This window comes from Epinephelus fuscoguttatus, linkage group LG13 (assembly GCF_011397635.1).
Source record: "Epinephelus fuscoguttatus linkage group LG13, E.fuscoguttatus.final_Chr_v1".
Taxonomy (NCBI): domain Eukaryota; kingdom Metazoa; phylum Chordata; class Actinopteri; order Perciformes; family Serranidae; genus Epinephelus; species Epinephelus fuscoguttatus.
Window position 1 is genome coordinate 41,251,625 of NC_064764.1, and position 22,649 is coordinate 41,274,273.

Below are 22,649 nucleotides of genomic sequence, written 5' to 3' on the forward strand. Positions count from 1 at the left end.
AACACTCAGATAGGGTTCATTTGGATGCTTCGAGAGCAGCTGTGGTTTCAGACAGAGTCTCAGCTGAACACTAGAGTATGGAAGGCAGGCGTGTGTGTGCGTGTTTTTAGGAAATGAAAGACGGGAGGAGGAAAGTGGGAGCTCTTATGTGTCAAATTAAAAACTGTTAATATGCAAAGCACCATTGATTTGTTGCAGTACGTTGGGCCAGTAATTAGAAGAGCTGCTTATGACTGCTTGATTGTTGCTGCTTGGAGGACCAGCAGAGCACTTACACAAGCTTCTGAATGACATTTCGTCAATAAGCTGCCAGGTCCGGGGGCGGCTCTGGGACTTGTTGAATAGATCATCTTTCCTAGAAATAAACATGAAGTAAAAGCTGGAGTCTCTGCAGCTGCTAACGGTGCGGCTCAAGGGATCAGTCAGTTGGTTGGTTGGTTCACCACAACTTTGGTCCAGACTGAAATATCTCTCTAACTATTGGATGGATTGCCATGAAACTTGGTACAGATATGCACGGTGCCAAGAGGATGACTTGTTTCATCTAGTGCCTGACCACACCACATTTTAAGGTGTACACGTCCATGGGCGCACAGACGGGCACACAACTGCTTCAGTCTGACACCAGACAGATGTGCTTTGTGCTGTGCGTCACTTTGTGTCGTTGTGCGCTGCTTTATGTAAATAGGGCCCTTAATCTTGTTAGTGTGTGCACACAGGAGTGTTGTCATGTTTCAGTTTATGTCTGTGGCAAAAGCCCCTCTCTCTGTCGTCATCTGTAAATTGGAGAATTAGTGAAACTAATCATGGGCTCCTGAGTGTTTGATACACGTGAGTGCATGATGATGATGATGTGAGTGTCTGCTCACACTCACAATAAAACGTGCCGAAGGTTCCAGTGGGACAGGGACAATTGTTTTTATATGAAAAGGAAATTGTTCCCTCTGTGAAATTGCTGTTATATCTTTATAGTGGCAGGATGTCAGAATATGCAAACGCTCATATTTCACACACGATGCTCCCAGTGTGATGGGACTCATTAATGCCTCACGCCCTCGTGACACCCTGCTCGGAAGGCACTTCCGCCTCTGATCACTATTAAGAAGCCAGGCTGCTGAGGCAGGCTGTCAGCTGTGGAGCAAAACCAGAGGGCTCCCCGGGGTGCTGTCAGGCCCGGGCCATGATCTAGGTTCGGAGGTGGTGAGGGCGGCGGTCTGTATGAAATGACTGCCTAATCAGTGCCATTGTGTTTCAAGTTTCAACACATAATCCACCATTCCACCGGTTAAATGTAGGGCTTTAAATATGGACTGGGTTAAATAATCATTTTTGAAAATGTATAGCCAGGACCTCTGATTAAAGCCTCCAACCTCCTCCTTATGTGCTATTTATTTTCTGCTGCTGATTTATGTTTATTTATTAAGGGTGAATCAGCCCTCTCAGCAGGAAAACAAAAGGATTTGTGTGTTTGTGTGGTTCAGTTTAGTTTAGTTCATTTGCGCATACATGTATAGAAAATACAGGAAAAAGAAATTAAAGTTGTGCGGGAGAGGTTAGAGGCCAAAAATGGCTCATGAAGATATCTCCTCTAATAAATAACAACAATCATACATAAAAAGAAAAAGATAAAAAAGGAAGATTGCATAATTGAACAACAGCTCCAGACTAAGAAGCAGAGACAGAATTATTCGAGATGCACAATTTACAACAACAAAAATAACACGAACAAATTACATTAATGAAGTGTTGAGTCTTTGCAAATTAGAGTCTTTTCAGGTGTTTTTTGAATAACAATAATGTAGGTGATGATTGTAGAGATAGAAGCAGGTTGTTTCAAAGAGATGCTCCTCTGTATTTCAATGAATGTTTAGAGAAGTCCAACTATATGAAAGATAAAGGTCCTTAGTCTTGTGGAATATAAGCGAATGTCTGAGGAAGACTTAGGCCACGTTGAATTAGAAAGATCTTATTGAGATAAGTGGGACATGTGGCAGTCCAAGCAGTATTACAATACATAATAAAAGGGTAAATTAAGCTGTAGTACAAAGTTAGAATACAGCAGTGATCGATCAGTGAATGAACTCTATTGAAGATACCAGTTGCGTTTATAATCCTTTATCAAGTTCAATGTGGTATTTCCAAGTTAGTTTTTCATCTACTATGACCCCTTCAAATTTAATGTGTGGAATCTGAGTGATTTCGATGTTATCTATGAACATTTTGTCTTTATCTTTGTTATATTTTTTTTATTTTTGTTGAAAAATATCATGAAGTCCAGTTTTTCTATATTGAGAGAGAGTTTGTTTATCTGGAACCATTTGGAAATAGATGATAGCTCTAGTGTACTAAAATGTTTCATGTTAACATACCAGACATGTATCATCAGCAAAAAAGGCAGTATATTTTTGCAGACCCTGGGTATATAATTCAGTTATGTAAATCAAGAACAAAAGTGGTCCGAGAATGGAGCCCAGAGGTACTCCACAAAGTAGCTTAGCTCTGTTTGAATCATACCTATTAATAGAGCCATACTGTTCTCTGTCTGTCAAATAATCAAGCACACAATTTAAAGCAACATTATGAAAGCTATTTTTTCTGTTGTGATCAACTGAGTAAAATGTCTCTGACAAATCTAAGAATATGCTAAGAGTAATTATCTCGTTGTCTAAGGCTGTAGTGATTTCATTAACAAGCTGCAAAAGAGCCATTTACTGATGGCTGTACAGTACGTTGCTCTCATTCATATGCTTTTTCATTCTGGAATATACTAGTTTTTCAAGAACTTTAGAAAAACGTGGTAAAACAGATGTAGGATGATGATAATTATTACATAACAACTAGCATAATAGCTAGTTGTGTTTTCTGTTTGTTCATGTCATGTGATTTTGTGGTTGTTTGCAATTGTGAAGCGACCTTGGGATTCTTGAAAGGCGCTATATATATATATATATATCATATATATCATATATATATCATATATATATGATTTATTATTATTATTATTATTTACATAAGCTGGAATCATCTGATTCACCTGATAGCTACTTTAAGGTCACTAGGTACAACCCCTGTTCTGAGCAATAAAGTTCAGACATGTGTGAGAGGCATTTGGTCGTATCTTTACTCATGGCTTCTTCCTCTGTGGCTGTCGTCGGCAGGTTACGAGGGCGGCAGCTTGCTGAAGTTCCTTCGAGACATCGAGCACAGCATAGAGGTGGTGCTGGACCGCTGGAACATCGACATTGTCCCCGATGACAAGGAAGAGAAGGGAGACCCCGTCCCCTACAGCATCGTCAACAACTACTTCTCTATCGGAGTGGTAAGGAAACTGAACATATAACATTACATATGACTGAGCCCATAAACTACTTCCTGTGTGGCCTGAATATGGTTGATACTACTTGGTTAAAGTTTTCAAAAGAAAAAAAATCTACACTATGATTTGCATTTATTTGTAAAATATGCCTCCTAAAGAGCTTGAAAAAGACTTGCATATCCAATTATCATCCAGTTATAAGGCATTATAATCAGTGTGTAGGTATATCTGAAACTGTTCGAGGTTTGAATCGTATCTCAGAGAGAGAATTTTCTGTTTCCTTTGTTAATTTTGTTTCGTCCTCAGTTCCACTGATGTGTGGGATGCCACAGGGATCTTTTCTTGGTCCTATTTTGTTTTCACTTTACATGCTTCCATTTGGACACATTATCAGTCATTTTAATGGGGTATCCTACCAACTGTTACGCTGATGACACCCAAATCTACCTGTCCTTTAAGCCAGATAATGTTAGTTGTCTGATAATGTCTGTTAACTGTCTGAGCACTTTAATGGAGCTTCACTGCTATGAAGAAATGGATGATTTGTAATTTTCTGCAGTGAAACTCAGACAGAAGTAATAATTGTTGGACCTGAACAACTAGCAAGGAAATTACAACTGTTTACTAGTCCTCTGGAAACTAATATAAAATCTACAGCAAGAAATTTAGTCATCACAATCCTGCTACTTCCTTCTACCTAAGAAATATTATCGAAATTAAATCAGCTGTGTCTTTTCCTGACGTAGACAGGGTTATTCATGCTTTTGTATTCTCGCACCTCAACTAAGGTAACACTCTTTATATGCCTCAGTAAATCTCCATCAGCTCGGCTTCAGCCAGTGCAGAATGCCACAGCTTGTATTTTAACTGGGACAAATCGAAGGTCACATATCCATTTAATCCTCGCCTCCCTCTGTTGGCTGCCAGTTAACTTCAGAATTGATTATAAGATTCTTTTAAGGCTCAACATAGTTTAGCCCCCATTTATATAGCTGAGCTTCTGACTATCTATGCTCCAAGTTGTGACCTGAGATCCTTGAGCCTACCCTCACTAGTCGTCCCTAGATTGAGGCTGGTAACACTGGACCTTTAATTCTCTGCCCAGGATGCCATTACTCCACTATCTTTACACAGCAAGCTGTTGGGAGGTCGCTGCCGTATTAGTGCTTTAAATATTGTCATCAGAACCTTCAACATCTGAAATCAAAGTTGGTATCACACAAAAATAAAATCATCAAAAACCTCTATGTGATGTGGTACAGACAAGCTTTGATCATCACTGTCTGACAGATACAGAGGGAATATCTAAAGACATCAAGTTCATTGAACGATGAATCTCAATAATACATTTGAATGTTAATGAGATCCAGTGGCCTGTGTATACGTAAAAGCATAACTTATTTAACACTATATGGTAGATAAAATATACAGTATTGCAGTATCCTGGCATCAGATTGTCTGACTGAGACGTACCATAGTTGTAACAATAACAACACAGTGAGAAAGATTACCTGGTCCTTGTGGACACAAGCAATTAGTAGATTCATCGGTGAGTTTCTGCTCCCTCTCGGGCAGGTTTCCTCTTTTAATTGGAGGAAAGAAACATGCTGCCAGGTCCCAGTTGCTTAGCAACCTTTTTACCTTGTCCTGATGGAGATACTGGCATAAAGGCTCAGGGACGTTTATACAGAGGTGACAAACAAGGCCTTGATGAAGTCATCGCAGAGCTGCTCTGCTGATAGACTCCAGTGTAGTCAAACAGTGGACGTGTCATGGTGAGATGGAAGGATTCTCACAGTTACCAGACTTCATCGCTCCTGTTCTGAATCAACCTGAGGATACAGGCTTAGAAATACAGGTGATAAGTAGAACCCTATATAAGGTTCTTTGGCTTGTCCCCCTTGGCAGAACCCTCTTTGGTTCCTAGTAGAAACTTTTATAAAGGTTCTACCTTGAATCCAACATAAAGGGTTATACCGAGAACCATCTGTTAAAGGTTCCACCCACAACCTCCTATTAACGTTTCTACAGAGAATCCTTCTATGGTGTAAAGGTTGAGAACTCTCTTAGGGATCTATAACCTTTCCACCTACTAAGGGTACCTATAAGAACCCTTCTAAGGGTTTCTATAGAGACCCCGTTTATATTCCAAGGGTTTCATCTAGCACCCACACAGGGGGTTTTATATTTCAACATTTTAGGGGTTCTACCAAAAACTTTTTATTAATTCAGGGGTTTCATGTAGAATCCATCCAAGGACTTCTACTGAAAACTCTTCTACATTCCAAGGGTTTCTTCTAGAACCTACCCAGGGAAGCTAAAAAAAAAAAAATAGTAAATGACCACATTACCCACAGATCTCTCTCCCACTGATCGTGGTTTTAGTTTATCAATCAATCAATCAATTTTATTTATAAGCCCAATATCACAAATCACAATTTGCCTCACAGGGCAACATCCCTCTGTCCTTATGACCCTCACAGCTGATCAGGAAAAACTCCCCAAAAAAACCCTTTAACGGGGAAAAAAATGGTAGAAACCTCAGGAAGAGCAACTGAGGAGGGATCCCTCTTCCAGGACGGACAGACAAGCAATAGATGTCGTACAGTACAGATCAGCATAATAAATTAACAGTAATCCATATGACACAATGAGACAGAGAGAGAGAGAGAGAGAGAGAGAGAGAGAGAGAGAGAGAGAGAGAGAGAGAGAGAGATGCAGGTAATGACAGTAGCTTACAACAACATTATTGAAAGTAATAATATTATAGTTCTGGCTACTGTGGTACAATATGTTGAAAGTATGTATTAATATCTGGCAGTATACATGTGTGACAATAGTCATATGTGTATAATAACAGTAGAAGTATGACTAATGACTAATGATGGCAGCAGCAGCAGCAGGAGGCATCTGGCAGGACCACGGCAGCAGCACAACCACACACGTCACGCTGTCCAGGCACCGCTGCGATATGAGTTAATCTGAGAGACAGTGGAGCACAAAGGCTCCGGAGAAGAAGCTGAGTTAGTGACATGCAGTAACAGGACACAAGAAGGAGAGAAGGTGCCTGGTGTATTATAGGGGGGTCCTCCGGCAGACTAGGCCTAAGTCAGCCTAACTAGGGGCTGGTACAGGGCAAGCCTGAGCCAGCCCTAACTATAAGCTTTATCAAAGAGGAAAGTCTTAAGTCTCGTCTTAAATTAACAGGTTAGTCCGGGGCCAGGGGAACCACGTCCGCTAGATTTGGGCTTCGTGAGGTTCCTAAAGAGCTGGGGCTGATTTGGTCCAGTGTACCCTAAACTCAAGTGGGTCACATTGATGTTTACAGAGGCTGGAGAAATCACTGCTACTACAGCCTTTACTATTTAAAAGGTGCATTAGGTTTGGGAGCCATAACTCTGTTCCAAAGTCGAACCGAATGCAAAATGTAACGTACTGGGAAACTATGGCAGAAAACAGTTCCAATAAATGGATTAAGGGGATTTTAGAACATTTAAAAATACTATTTGAAACATGAGTGAGCATTTAAATGCTTAAGGGTGAGGATCTTTCAACAACGCACTTTCAACAATTCTTGAAGAACTCTTTCTTTCCAAGGGTTCTTTGGATGAAAAGTTTTCCCACTTGAACCATTATTTTTACAAAGAACCACTGAAGAACCCTTTCTTTTAAAAAAGAAGTTATTCTGGGGCGTCGGTGGCTTGGTGGGTGGAGCGGGCGCCCCATGTGCAGGACTGTTGCCACAGCGGCCCGGGTTCGAATCCAGCCTGTGGCCCTTTGCTGCATGTCATCCCCCTCTCTCTCCCCCTTTCATGCTTACCTGTCCTGTCCATTAAAGGCAAAATGCCCCAAAAAAAATTATTCAGAAGCAGATGGTTCTGGGTAGAACCTCAGCCCATCAGGAAGAACCTTATTTCTGTCCAAGCCAAAGGGGGCCCATTGTCTCATGATCTGTTAATGATAAATACTGTATATAATATTCATATTAGTTCCACTGTCATTAGGCGTCCTATAAATAGCCTGCACCCTGCGTTGTTCCCTCTGAGCGCCGGTCAGTCAGAGGAAACCTTCAGTCATGTACCAGCACAGCAGATAAACACCATCATAACTTGTAATTAGAGGCACGGTGTATATCTGAGTGTAGCGATGGAAACCAGACTGTTAACACTGGTGTTTTGCCAAACTTTGAGCTGAGTCATCATCATATCATTAAGTAGGTGCCATCTGATGGGGTTTTTTCTTCAACATTCAGGCATCATTAAGCTGATGAATAAAAATAGCAGTCAGACTCATTAGATATACAGTACAGTGCACATGACTATAAATAGCCCGAGGTGACATAAGTGTGAAGAGGACATATGTGCGCAGATAGAGGTAAAAGGGGGTTTTGGCAAGAAGAGGATGAACCACAGTGACGTTATATAACTGCACCCCCACTGATGTCTGTATGAGTCACACAACACATAAGCATAACATCCAGAGCAAGCCAATGACACACTAATCTACATGTCACTGCCATATGGACGCTCTCATTTATACCTCGTCTTGTTTTCCACTTTGTATTATGTAATGCTTGTTTTGAACACAAATATATTATAAGATCATATAATATGACGCATGTCTTAGAGGTTGAATTAACCCCCTGAAAATGTTGTTTTCTACCTCCTCACCTCGCTGCAGAGATGCACAGGTGTACTAAGGACACCATGACATCACAGCTGGGTGTGGTTAGACGTGAAATAGGCTTGAAACTTTAAGACAGCAAAGGTAGAAAACAACACACTCATACCTCGTCACATAAAGATTTGGTCATGGACTTTCCATGTCGAGATATGCAAGGTACCCGCAGTGCGTTGGTTGTTGTTGTTTTGGGACTGATAGTTTAGTTTGTTTACAAAAACGAACTACAGTATGTACGACTTGTGGGTCAGAAATTACAGACGGAGATGCAACAACTTCTAAAAAAAGTTGTTTTTAACAAATAATTACAAATCTTCAAAAGGGTTCATGATTTTTGTACATTTATTAGATTGTTAATATGTAAGACTGTTAACTTAAAGATTAGGACTTGGGACTTGAGTGTCTTGACTTGGGACTTGAGTGCAAACACTTGAGACTTGGGGTCTGTCCCAATACCCACACTTCCCCTCAAAATTGGCCCTAGTTTTTGTGTGTTCCCATGAAGGGCTATGGTGTCCCAAACTTTAGTGAAGTGCTTTTCAGCCCTTAAAATCCCCACTTAATTTGAAAGGTCGTGTGATGCACACTTACGAACCCATCTCAACTGAGGAGAAGATTGAATTTCCCAGGATGCATTGCGAAACTATCCAGCCAGGCGAGTTTTACAGGAAGATGGCAACCTCCATGAGAAAGCCAATGCACAATTTTAAAGGCGCTGTATGTAAGAACGTGGCCACAACGGTTACTGCACTCAAATTCAAAATACTGTCGCGAGTCGTGTCCGCTCCCCCTCCCCTACAGATTCGAGGTTGCTGGACAGTGGCACGCTGGAGACTGATTTGTTTGCCCACGGGCGGCTGCCGTGGCAGGGCCATGTTGCCACGTCCTTGATCTTCGGTTTTCCAGTGGACCGCTCAAGCAAGTCCGGCTTCTCTGCTGCTAACGCTGCAGCCGGGATACAGCTGAGGAGGAGCCGGCTGCTAATGCTATGTACTGGGACACTGCTAATGCTGCTTGCCGTGCTGCTGTAGCTCAGTCGTAACTGTAACTGATGCTGAGACTCTACTGACTGTGTGACTGGTAGACGGCGGTGGGTGGCACAACAGGCCAAAACACAAATTCAAAACATAAACATGATTTGCAGACCCTAAAATATTTTTTAAATGCGAATATTCTGGCTGTACTATTGTTGTCAGTGAGATCAGTATGTTATTTCTTACATATAGCTCCTTTAAGTACTATTTTCCCAAATAAGCATGCAAAAACTCCAAAATATGTCAGAATGTGTTGTTTCTGCATATGCATTATCTGTAAGCGCTGAGTTAGAATATGAATGCTTGAAAATCGCTAATTCACGATGTAGCCGACATGAATATCTACAGAGTTCTACGTTGACGATACGTGTGACGTAGGTAAACACGTCTGTTACGCTTATTTGCATGACGTGGCGTCCCAATTCTTAGGTAAAATTCCCCTCAACACTACCCCTTCGTCATTGAGGGGAATCTATCTGGCGAGTGCACTTGAAACCAAGTGGTAAGGGCAAGGCAAGAGAATTGGGATTGGCCCTTGGTGCCACCCCTGCACTGTGGTTTGTTTTGACTCAGTCTCACAAACTCCTTCCTGTTGCTGTATAAAGTCATTAAACACTCAAAATGCAACTTCATCTGGAGCTGAAAATCATCCACAATATTTTAGTCTTAAAAGAAATGAAGCCGTTTTTAAAGACCTGTATCTTCAGTAGAGATAAACAGACTCGGGGTGAGAGCTCCTGACAGGGTAGGGAGGGTGTAAAGTATTTAGAGGCTAACACGTCGTTAGCTTTTGTCCTTTCATGGGTTTTTTGATGAAATAAAAAATATAGAATAAACATTTCCTGTAATGTACAGGCTGTTTGTGTGACACTGTGTCTGTTTTCCACGGGTTCTGACAACACTCCAATGTTTCACGGCCATTAAACAAAGCGACAGATCGCTGTGCCTCCGAGAGCCGCGGTGACAGATGGCTGAGTATCTGGGAGCACACGACACCTGAGCAAACCAACCTCTGACTCACACCAGTGAGGTAGCCATTAGTAACCCTCAAATCTGGTTTACTAACCATACAGGGTTTGCGTTTCCTGCCATCCCATCACAGACCTCGCTGCTCAGGGTTTGGTTGCTATGGAGACGGGAGGCTGGCAAGGCCGAATCCGAAAGCTTGCACAGTCATCTGTCCTTTATCTCACTGACTTAATTGTGGATGACATGGTGTGGAGCATGTGGTCGGCTCAGTCAAGGCACTCAGAGCTGTAAATCAGAAGGTGCATCATGTGATCGTGTTTCAGTCTGTTCTCATGTTTTGGACTTTATTGATCCTCAGGGGCAAAAATAAGTTTGCAAGTGCTGTTTTATTTAGAAAATAGCTTAATGTTATATGGGTCATTTTGTTGAGGAGAAGGATTTATTAGGTTTCACCACTGGCAGCAGCAACTGGCTGTCTGATGGAGCTCTGAGCAGTGGGCTCACTGTGGGCTCACTGTGGGGGCTGGCAACAGGATAGCAATAAGAATATGTGTGAAGCCTCTGCCTCCTTTTCAGCTTTATGTGGCTCCATATAACTCTATACGGTTGCATTTTATAGCTCCACCAGTTACAGGATAGGAACAGATCCTGTTACCAGGGGTGAAAATAGGCTGTTATAATATGTCTGTATCACTCAGCCACGTTTCCACCAAACACTTTGAGTTTAGCACCCTTAGAACCTGTGCGTACAGGCACGTACACCCTAGATCTGTTTCTGATATCCACCACATACAGTATTCTTAAAGGTGTGTAGGGTTGTTACTCGATGGTAATAGCTGCGTCACTGCTCCGTCCAGCTTTGGCTGTATTTCCAATTTACAGATGATGCAGAGGAACATTAGAGGACGCTCACTCTGGTTTTATGTAACCTCTGTTCATACATCAGTAAACTACAACTATAAAATGAAAGAGAAGAAATAACTTCATTCACTGGGCCGACTGCCGGCAACTTTTAAGGTGGAACGTTAACTTGTAATGTTACTCAATGCATGAGTTGATGACGTGAATCCATCAGCACACCTTAAATTTCACTGTGACAACTTTGACCATCACTTTAGTTTTTATATGACACACACTTTTAGTAATGACTTTAAAAATATAGACTCATTTGGAGCGGATTATGTGAAGGTCATATATTCTAATCCTCACTTCCTGTGGGCTACAGCAACACTAAACCCCTGAGCTTGCCTGAGAAGGACTAAATGCACAAAGCTGCTATTTTGAAATATCCCATGGAGAGAGACTCTCACTGCAGCCTGTTCTATTTTGTTGTGAAAATGTGGGCATGCAGCCTCGTTCTGTGGACGATAAACCAGGTGCAGACTTCCATCTGTGTCACCGCTGATGAGGAAATACAGCGAGTGCTGGACGGAGCAGTGAGTGACAACAACCCCGCCCACATTTAAGAGGACTGTCTGAACAGACCGAGGGTCTAGGTACCATGTCTGAAGGGTTACTGCTGGTTCCAGAGGTGCTGGACTGAAAGGGTTGCTGGTTCCAAACGTGCTGGACTGACAGGGTTTGGTGGAGACGGGGCTTAAGGAGCAGACTCCATTTAAATAAACAGTAATTTTATTGTCGTCAAAAACACTTCATTTAAAGTTGACAGAAACAAAAAACAAAATCACAGAAATGGTCTTGGTTCATCTTTCTGCTGTTCCAACAATCACCAACTCTGATTTGGTTCAAATAAATCCTTAATTCACCCAGTTAGATGTGATAAAGTGTTGGCTCTACACACCCTAAAATAACTGTTTATTTAAAAGGAGTTTGGTGGCTCTGGTGACGGTGCTTCCCCTTAAACTTAAAGGACAGTGTTAAGATAGTTTAGCCACTGGTTTAAAAAGTTGTGAGCCTCTAAAGACCTGTGCTTGTCAAGGTTGCAAATCCCTGCGTGATAAAGTTATAGCACATCGTCAAAACGTAACGTTAGCACTGCTTTACTGTCTCGAAACATACCTGGATTTCACTAAAACATGCTGGTCTATTACATCATAGTGTTATTGGCTGTAGGGTACTGATGTTATGATACATTTAATTAGTCATATCTATAGTAAATGTCTCTTATGTCAGTGTAAAACTGCTCTTTCCAAGCATTCACAGGCTGGTAGAGAGGACTGTTTCCCCTCGCCAACTCCGCCCTCACCACGCCCCCTGACTATGAGCAGACACTGACTGTATGTGTAGTTTTAAAGCTTTCAGCCCAAACATGCTCTCTGTTAAATTAATAAACTCTGCACAAATAACAGCCGTGCATTTGAGCGTCTGTGTACGCATGCAGGCTGGTGTCGGTTCCTAAAGCGCTTTCACTTGACCTGCAGCCTGGAAAGAATCTCGTGAGAGGAATCTGAGAGAAGGAAATCACACCATGTCAGCAGCCATTAAAGATGCCACCTCATGTTGCAGAGAGGAAGCTGATCCCTCTGCAGCGCGTGTCTCTGCGCAGGAGTTTCTGTGGATGGCTGCGCAGGTGTAAATGTGGATGTATGCGCATGTGTGTGTGTGTGTGTGTGTGTGTGTTTGACCTGCAAGATGATTCCCAGTGTTAATGGCCAATTCCTAATGTGTGCCGCAATCCCTAGCTGTGCCATTAGCCAGGAGGGTGTAGAAGAGCCTGTGCCTCCTCTGATGGACTTATAAGTCGCGAGCGGCTGCTTTCACCTGATTGGCAGAAGCTGCACCAGAACGATTAACATGAAGAGGCTAATGCAGTTCATCGCAGCCCTCTTGAAACCAGATGGGAATACAGGCAGCTAATTGTTCTGTAAAAAACAATCTCACCACAAAGTCCATTTAGTAGATGTTCTGGAGCTTTCAGTCGTGTCACACAGTCCTTCCTTCAGGTAGAGTTTGTCCAGCCGTCATAGATAAAAAGATTTCTAGTTTTCTGAGCCTCTTATTCATGTCATCTTAAAAAATGAGACTGAAGGACACATTACACTTTTCCTTATTTTCTAACATATTAGGATGTATATATCAAACGTGGCTGAAGTTTTAAGTAATGAGGTAAACATATGTAAATGTAATTCCCGTTCGTAAAAATCTACCATTCAGACCATTCTGAATGTTGGTGTTTCCAAGGTTTTTTCTACTTTTGAGACAAGCGGACATCAGCTTATGCCGGATTTCCTTATATAGTTATCTGCTCCAGGCATGCTACTTGTACACTGCTACTTGTAGCTACATGCTAACATCAGGGAAACATAATCTTGGTTGCTGATGTTGTGAATTTCTCCCTGATTTCGGATCATATTCCTGCTGGAACATGTCTGGTTGTAAATATTTTTGGGTTAGAAGCTCCTATTGGTGATTTCTTACAGTAGAAATTTTCTGTAACAGTCACTCCCCGGCTGTAAATACACTGCTACATGTAGCTACATGCTAACATCAGGGGGAAAAATGTAATCTTGGTTGCTGAAGTTGTTGATTTCTCTCCAATTTCACATCACTTGACAGAAAAAAACAAATCCCTCTCGGCACAAATGACTCTGCAGTACTCACAGGTATTTAATTGATTTCCATCGGCAGTAATGACCCACGTGGACGTGTTCACTTTAGTCCCTTTGCCAGTGCGATGCAATGATGGGCCGCCACCAAATCACCCTCCATCTCTGTCCAAGCAGTGCTCAAACACTGACCAAAATTAGTCAGGTTTGAGAGAGAGACTAAATAAGTAAGATAACCACGAAACATTTTCACTGGCCTGCATGCTAGCATCGCTCACCTGTTTCCCTGTCAGAGGTGGTGTCTTAAGCACTTTGCATACATGGGATACTTTATCATCTATCTGTTGAAGTGATGGCTTCTTGTTATACAGCCATAGGTGACTGAATTAATGACCGTTGTGAGTGTGAGTGAAGCTCGCCTTGCTTCTCACGGTGAGTCTACTGCTGCCTGTTTCATAAAGTCTGACAGACAGACACAAGCAAACTTTGCCTTTTGTTGCTGCCGTTGTTGTTTTGGGTGTGTCTGCCCTCGTGTATCATTCTGTGTCTCATCTCTAATTTCAGAGGTTTGTGCAGGTCAGTGAATGCAGCGTGGCAGAACTCTTTATGAGTTCTCTTTTTCCTCAGCTGCTCAGCTGGTTTCGAGTCATGGGGTGGATGATTGATCAGTCAATGAGCTGATCAGATCAGTGGATGGGAGGAGCAAGCAAACCTTTAGACCCAGTTTTACTGTTATGGCTCCTGTGCTGCTGCTCCGTCTGTGCCCAGAGTCACTCTGCGCTCTGAGAGTGTGGTGCAATAAATAACTGAACGGTATATATATTCCTGCAGTGCTCCTAATGAACGGTCCAGTTTCAAAACTAGAAAAGGAATATGTGGCGGCAGATGTTTAAATCATGGCGGCCCGTCACAGATACATCAATGTCTCTTCCAGAGAGGGCAAAAATAGTTTTTATGGACTGGATTATATGAGAAAAATCTTCTTAACAACTCAAAACTGGTTCTTGTGCCGAGTTGAAAGCACATGGAAATATTACACGGTCTGCCACGTCTCCAGACCAGCATGTTAAGTTACCATCAGATTAACGTGAGGGGGGCCGCATGTCTTCTATCGAGCGCTCAGCCAAACCGGATGCACTGCTGAGAGGAGCTGAACTCAGATCTGTGCAGTAGTTGTTGGGTGTTTGGCTCTGCGCCACCAGGACGTTTCATGTGTCGAGAGTCACATCTGAATTCTCCCTGGTTTTTATAAAGTAAAACACGGTTACAGTGTTACAGCTGGTTACAGTAACACTGCTGCCAGTATGTAACTTATTATGGGATGGTCGGTGTGCTGAGACAAAGGCCCCGTTAAATTGAACACAGATCTGAACGGAGTGTGTTTCTGTTTGTTCAGGAAACCAGCAAGGCCACAAGGAACATAAAGTGTGCATATGAAATGATGTGTGTGTGTGTGTGTGTGTGTGTGTGTGTGTGTGTGTGAGAGAGAGAGAGAGAGAGAGATGGAGTAGCGCTGGCACAGGCTGAAGGTCAGGGGAAGTATCAGTGACAGGAAGTAAGTGCCTGCCAGGTTCAGGCCAGGTTACCACGGTAATGAATGACCGTGCTGAGTGACACCTGGCTGGTCTTAAAGACGGGAGGAACGGCGCTCGAAAACACACACACATGGTCAAACACGTGGACACACAAACACATGGACACGCACACCTAGAGAGTCTGTGAAGCCCTTCAAAACTTGACTTTAAACCTTAAAGGAAGACTTCAGCCACAAAGTGACTTTTGGTGTGTCAGTTACTTGCCCTGTGTTACACTGAAGTCATGAAGAAAAGTTTATTTTTTTGACATACCTCCACGGTGAACGAAAAATCCTATGACTTCAATTCATCATGAATGTTCTCCATTTTTGGATTCTTCATTCATCGTGGAGGAGGAGTGCACAAAAGAGGAAGTCAGGCGACGTAGTATAAAGAGTGACAAAGTCCACTTAAGGCGGGAGGACGAGGAGGTGGATGTACCAAAGAAACAATCATATTACGAAACGTATGTCACATGAGATATGTCATGTTACATTAGTAACAAATGTACTTATTTAAAGCCAAACCATGATCAACCACAACCGCTGACTTTCACCCAGGAGGCCAGTGTTCACTTCCTGTAAGATTGTAAAGCCAAACCCTGTTCTGTTTTCCTAAACCCAACCATGTGTGTTTTGTTGAAGAAAAAAAAACATCAGTTGGTGGTGTTGTAGCGACATAGTGCTTTTATTTTGAAAGAGACTGTATCAAACTGTACATTTCCTGTGAAAACAGAAGTGTATTTTGAAAACAGACAATGCATGTAACAGGCTGAAGTTGACACGGCGTCCCAGAACGTCAACAACCAACACACCCAGGGTACCTTGGACGTCATATGTGGACGTGGAAAGTCCATGACCAAACGTGGACATGTGACGAGGTCACAGTGAGGATGAGTTGGAGAGAAAAGTACAGGAAAAAAAAACAGTGAACGGTCTGCATGATAGAAATAAAATAAACTAAAATTATTGCAAAAAAAAAAAGATAATAATATAATTTATTTCAATAGTGCTCTTTAAAGCAAATTTACAAAGTGCTTTACAAAAATAATAAAAGATTTTTTTAAATTACAACAGTTTAAAAGTAGTACATGAAATAAATAAAAAAATATAATAAAGTAAAATAAAATATAATAAAAAATATAAACCAAACTTTTAACTTTGTGAACACAAAGTTAAAGGTTTGATTTAGTATCTCATAATTTGAATGAGACCATGTTAGTATTTTTATTATGCTAAACTTCATGAATTTTCTTCTTTGAAATAAAAAATATTGGTATAAAAATTACGACCTCAGTGTGTTTAATCATCTGCAGTGTTTGTTTAGCTCGCTCATCAAACCTGAGCCTCCCAGTGAACAGAATCATGGGATGTGAGAGATTTGGGGCCGACTATGACATTTGTCTTTGACATTAAACTAACCAGAGGCCAGTGAAACACAAGAGGGTGAACCGACAACCTATTTCTCTGCTGCAGGTCCCACTGAGGTGACATTTTCCAGCCACTGTTTTTGTTGTTTTTCCTGGTTGTTGTTTGTCTCTCCCGTTTCCATCCCTACTTTTCACATCACCACCCAACAGCACCTCCTCTTGCCCCCACGCACCATGTGCAAAACTTCAAACGGCAAGATCAAAACAACCTTCATCACACAGGCGACTATAGGCGACGGCAAATGTCACATATTGTTACAGCCACATTTTTTTTCAGAGGGGGCCGAATGCATAAAAGTGGGGCTGGTCAGTGATCTCCCTGCAGCAGGGGAGCGAGAGCAGCTTCAGTGACATGAAACAGCCCGTCATGTTTTGTGTCATTGTCTGGCCCCGATCCACACGCTGTGCTGGACTCGCTGCTCACATTCAACCAAAATCAGTGAAAACATAACGTGACAAAGGCTCTGCGGGCGAATCATAAACAACCTTTTCTTCTCTCATGCGCGCTTGTTGTTGTGATGAGTAACCTTGCCATGAGAATCAGCGTTTTAGTTTGAGCTCTGTGGGCAAAGAGAGTCTCATGTTCACCTGTGATGTCTCCTCCCTCGCCTGGGTCCAGTATCAAATTCTCCGCCAGTTAAAGCAGCAGATGCAGCTCTATTTCGGGATCTCATATTTGCTGATGCCGTGAGGTCTCAGCACATCGTCGTGCGTCTGGTTGAGGAGGTGCGTTGCAGCACCGGTGGATGGTTTTGAGGGTGACAACTGAGGATGCATATAATTGCAGCTGTCCAGCTGTCTTGTCACAACCTTCCGTTCTCCTTGTTGCAGAGCGTTGAAACACCTGCACAGGCAGGCAGGGTGCCAGGCTGCCGTCACACATGCTTTTGCCTGTCAGACTTACACAAAGCAAGACTTTACAGCGATCTGACTGAGATGCTCTCCTTTTACCATGAGGTGAAATAAAGCGTGGTTTACATACACCTACAGGAAGTGGAAACACTTGTTGCCTCTTAAACAGCAGCGTGCTCGTTTGCCCGTTACATCCTGTTGCCAGCTTAACACCTAATGATGAGCCAGGTTGGTAACATAAGCGTACTGTGTGGAGTTTAAAGATGTCACATTGTGTCAGTGATATTTATTGATATTTATTTTTAGGCTGTGTACAACTTTCATGCTCCACATCATACGAAATATTAGTAACAGTTTGAGTATGAGCACACGACTCATATCTCCAGCTGTATGGCTCATGGTGACAGAGATATTCTGTATGAAAGTGTTCTGTATTGATGTAACTACAGTGCATTAAACAGGAGAGGACTGATGAATACTTAAATTCCTGGTTCAGGTGCGAGAGACGTCAGAAAATGAAAAGATTTTACTGATTTAGGAACTGAATCTGAGATTCAAACAGATGCTGAGCAAGATAAATGAGCTACTTCCTTAGACATATTAAAACAATGGACGTAGCTACCATGACATCACCTATTAGTTTGTTGACTTCCATTTTGTAGCGTCCCACCAGGCCCCTCGGAGCGCTGCTCAGCTTTGCAGCCAAGTTTTCCAGTGGCGACTCGCGGTATTGCAGCAAAAAAATACCCTTCAGTGCAAAAAAACATTTTCCCTGTGGGCCACCATTGTAAAAGAAACATCTGTAAGCGTCTTGACAGGATTCCTTGAACTGTAAACAAGGTCAATTATGGCCCTTTCTATTATAAATGTTTGATCCACGGAGAGTTAACATTTGTAAAGTTTTACTCAAGCTGAGGAAAATTTAAAAATCCATGATGTCATCACAATATAAAGCATATGAGCTGAGCAGGAACTCGCAGGCTGAGCCAAATACTGCTGTGCATATTCAGTGGGCCACAAACTGCGGAAGTAAACCTGGAAGCTAGAATTTTTGGGGGGCGTATGCGTCAGGCGAGCATCTTTATTGGACCGAAAAAGAGTCATCTTGGCATCCAGTATCTAGGTATTATTTTGGCTGTCTCCATCTTGGAATTTTGGAGCCAGAAGTGACTATATTTGGACAAGAGGGTGGAGCTGACCCTAACACTAGCTGCTAGCTTAGTTAGCATGGTGCATTTACAGTGTATGATTAATTGTGATAATGCTAATGCTAATGCTAATCTTCGCCAGTGGAAAAACAGGCTTAATACCATAAACACAAAATGTACTTACTGAAAAAGAATATATCAACAGTTCAGACTTTATAGGTAACTAAAATTAAAAAAAAAAACAAAACACCGACTTTCACCTGAGAGGCCGGTGTTCACTTCCTGTAAGATTGCAAAGCCAAACCCTGTTCTGTTTTCCTAAACGTAACCAGGTGTGTGTGTGTTGTTGAAGGAAAAAACATCAATTTGCGGTGTTGTAGCGACGTAGTGCTTTTATTTTGAAAGAGACTGTATGCAAACTGACTGTACATTTCCTGTGAAAACAGAAGTGTATTTTGAAAACAGACAATGCATGTAACAGGCTGAAGTTGACACGGCGTCCCAGAACGTCAACAACCAACACACCCAGGGTACCTTGGACGTCATATGTGGACGTGGAAAGTCCATGACCAAACGTGGACATGTGACGAGGTCACAGTGAGGATGGGTTGGAACTTAAAAGACACTAAAATAGCAACAGCAGAAGATCTGGGTAATTACATACACACGAAGTCAAACTTTTGTGGCTTCTTCCAGGCCCCCAGGAAGTGTGCTGGGCTTTAATGTCAATATTTGTAGTGGCCAAACAGTTTAATTTTACTGTCATGAGAAGCCAAAAAAGACTTTTTACTATTTACTTACATGACATAAGAGACATCTTTATTTATCTAGAGATTTACCACTTCCTGTATCTTAAGTTTAAAATCATTTAAAGAGATAAGTGTATCAGTGGATACATTTTTTTGAGCGTCACAGCCCCCGCAAAATGATTCATGTCACTATCGGGCTTCGATTAATTCAGGCTGATAACAGTTAGCGGAGCGCTTAACAGGAAGTAGCCGCCCGGCTGGTGGAGGTCTCTGCTCTGTGAACCACATAGTGAAGAGGCAGTGCGGATCATCTGGTTAATCTTCTACACTGCAGCTGAGCCAGTTTGCGTCATGCACCTCTGAGCAGCTTTTATAGGAATGAATGGAGCCCTGCCTCCACCTCTGTGTCCAGTTCTCTTTGTACATCCATGGAGAGAGATTTATTTTTATTCTTTATGTGGGAAAACCATGTCAAAAGAATCATAGCAGAGTATTTTTACCTACTTTAAAACGTGTCTGGAGAGCCTTTGTGTCACCGTGGCTGTGAGAAGTGCAGTTTGAACCTCAGCCTTTTACTTGTTTATCTCCTGAATTTATAAAGCCTCCAAATTCTCTAAAATTACAGATGCACAGTCACAGTTTCCCTTTGCACTTATCTAAGTGTTGCTGCTGAATGAGAAGAAAATTACACCCTGAGTGGATGAGCCAGTGATCATCTGTGAGCTGTACAGAACACTGTATCAACTTCCATACAAAAATAATATAATGAACACAGCACACCTCCACAAGATGCATGAAAAATGAAGCGTTATGTATCAGATGACTTGACTGAGGCTCAATTAGATTAATGTAGAAACCACTTATTTGAATTTAAAGGAAATTTGTTACTGCTGCATATGACAAGTGCATATTTGGTTACTGTGTCAGGATGAGGTATTTGTAAAGCAAGACTCAAGCCACTTTATTAGGTACACCTTGCTGGTATCGGGTTGGACCTCCTTTAATACGTGTTTCTGGGTATTTCATAATCTTGTCCTCAAATATTTATCGTCTTCAGCTGGTGGCAGTATGTCGGGTTGTGTCATGTGTCTTGTCTCTGTTAAGCGCTTCCAGCAGAGGCAGATGATGTTATTATACATCAGCCGTCCTACACTCTGCCTTCATATGTTAACATCATTACTGACTCCACCATCACAGTGACACTTTCCATCCACCACACTCTGCTGCTGTGTACCATCTCCATCACATATATGTCTGTGCTGGCTATATCGCTTCCTCTGACGTATGGTCGATAGAATCTCTGAGCCCATGCATCTTGAGCTTATTTCATATATGTGCAGTGTCTGTTTATCTGCAGGAGACGGATCACGTCCTCAGGCCTGAGCGGAGAAGAAGCAGCTCTGCTCAAACTCAACTTATAGTCAGTTTAAGGCTGCTCTGTTTAATTGATCACATCCACTGAAAGCTCAAGTGTCCAGAACACTGCTGTATGTTGTGTGTATGTTGTGTGCCTACGTGCTGCGAAGCGTTCTGAAGGATGTTCATATTTTTGTGTTGCTGTAGCCTTTATGTTAATATAACAACATACATTTCAGACTTGTAAAAATATTTAAGTCACAAGGTGCACATCTGAAACGATGAACACTCTGAAATTTAACATTCTTTCAATCTCTTGAGTTTGCCAAGCATTTATTGAATGAATTAATGACAATAAAACCGTCTGCGTGGAGCATCGATAACGTGTTGTGACAGCGTGATCCCTCGGCGGTGTTTGTGTTTGTCTGTAAGTGAGGTCACACTGAGGCTGCTCTTGTGACTGATCAGGGTTGCATTGACCTCTGCCCCAGAGGTCAGGGGTCAAACACATGAGGAGAGGAGGGCAGAGTTCAGCCTGAGCCCTGCTCCAATCAACTTGTGACCTTTCTGTCAACGCTGCTTTGTGTCAGGACTCTACTCTAGTTAGTAGCTAATACCGTCATCCAACTTTAGACGGCATTAACACGTGTCTTGGGTGATTGGATCAAGTGGACAGCTCTAAGTGAAGGTGTGAATGAACCCACTGCATCCTTACTTGTCTTGTTGTCGTCTAGATGATGCATTTCATTTCCACTGGTAAGGCAGAATTTCTGAGATCCCAGTCGTATATTTCAACTGCAACGCCCCCTAGGGTTGGTTTTCTGTCTCAGAAAGTGGGAGTAACCTCCCCAGCAATTGACCTCAACATCCAAGATGGCTGCTTTGCACATAAATAGTTCTCAAAGCTGTAGTAATACACTGTTTTTTAGCACCGCTGTCGTATGTGTGTCTCATTAAAACACAGCACTGTCAGACATCCACAGAAATGTTACTGCAGTGTTGAAAACACAGAGCCATGCATTGTTATCAACTGGTATTGCCACCACTGGCTAAGCTGGCCTGAAGTGGAATTGTTAAAAACATCTTCACTTTTCAGCTTGTACTGGAATGTGGTCAGCTCGGGTGTGATGTCACTTACAGCTCTGACCTCTGAGGTGAATGGATGCAGCACAAGAGCTGATCGCTCAGAACACCTTCAGAGGTCTGGAATAGGTGGAATACGTACTCATTCACGTACCAACGATGCAACCCACATGCACACACACACACACACACCTTTTTATCGTAGCACTCCTACCGACGTCTGTCCGCTGGTACCATCTGAAAGCTGGTGATGATGTCTGAAATATGTCTGTGCAGCCCAGGGATGACAGCTGTGTCTTCTTCTTCCTCTTCTTCTCTTTTCCTCTTCCAATTTCCTAGTTCTTTCTCCAATATTCTGATTCTTCTTCTTTCAGTGTCCTGCCTCTTTCTCCACTTCTTTTTCTTGCACGGGAAGGTGCTGTAGCATTGTTTCGACCTCTCATTGTTCCGACCTCTCATTAGTCCGACGTCCCGTTGTTCCGATATGTGATTATTACTGTATTTGTGTATCATAGAGGATCAGCAACGCAACAAAAGTAGGCTACTGGTCGAGATACAAGTGTCATAGAGAGGAGAGAGTGAAACATCATAACCTCCTGTTATTGACTCTGTGATCAGGGTTGTGTGGGGAGCCCTCCGCGGTGCTGAACGGCTCCCGGCGGGCGTATTTCTGTCTTGATGGTGCGCCGTGACCGGCTCTGGGTCAGCTGGGAAAGGCTTGAGGTGAAGCAGGCTCACAGCTTATGTGTTTGTCACTTTCTTTTTCATTTTAACCCACACCATGATCTTTTCCTGACCCTAACCAAGTGGTTTTTGTGCCTAAACCTAACCAGACCTTAAAGGCGCTGTATGTAAGAATGTGGCCAAAACGGTTACTGCACTCAAATTCAAAATACTGCTGCGAGTCATGTCCGCCCCCCTCCCCTACAGATTCGAGGTTGCTGGACAGCGGC

General features: G+C 42.4%; 1 protein-coding gene across 4 annotated transcripts in view; it reads left to right on the forward strand.

Moving 5' to 3' along the window:
- The window catches only part of LOC125899304 (diacylglycerol kinase beta), a 180,393-nt gene that overhangs the window by 102,198 nt on the left and 55,546 nt on the right, over positions 1-22,649 (forward strand). For all 4 annotated transcript variants that reach the window (XM_049593495.1, XM_049593496.1, XM_049593497.1 and 1 more), the window contains one exon: positions 3,159-3,319. In XM_049593495.1, coding sequence (XP_049449452.1) covers positions 3,159-3,319 — 161 coding nt within the window. The remainder of the gene's footprint in view (positions 1-3,158; positions 3,320-22,649) is intronic.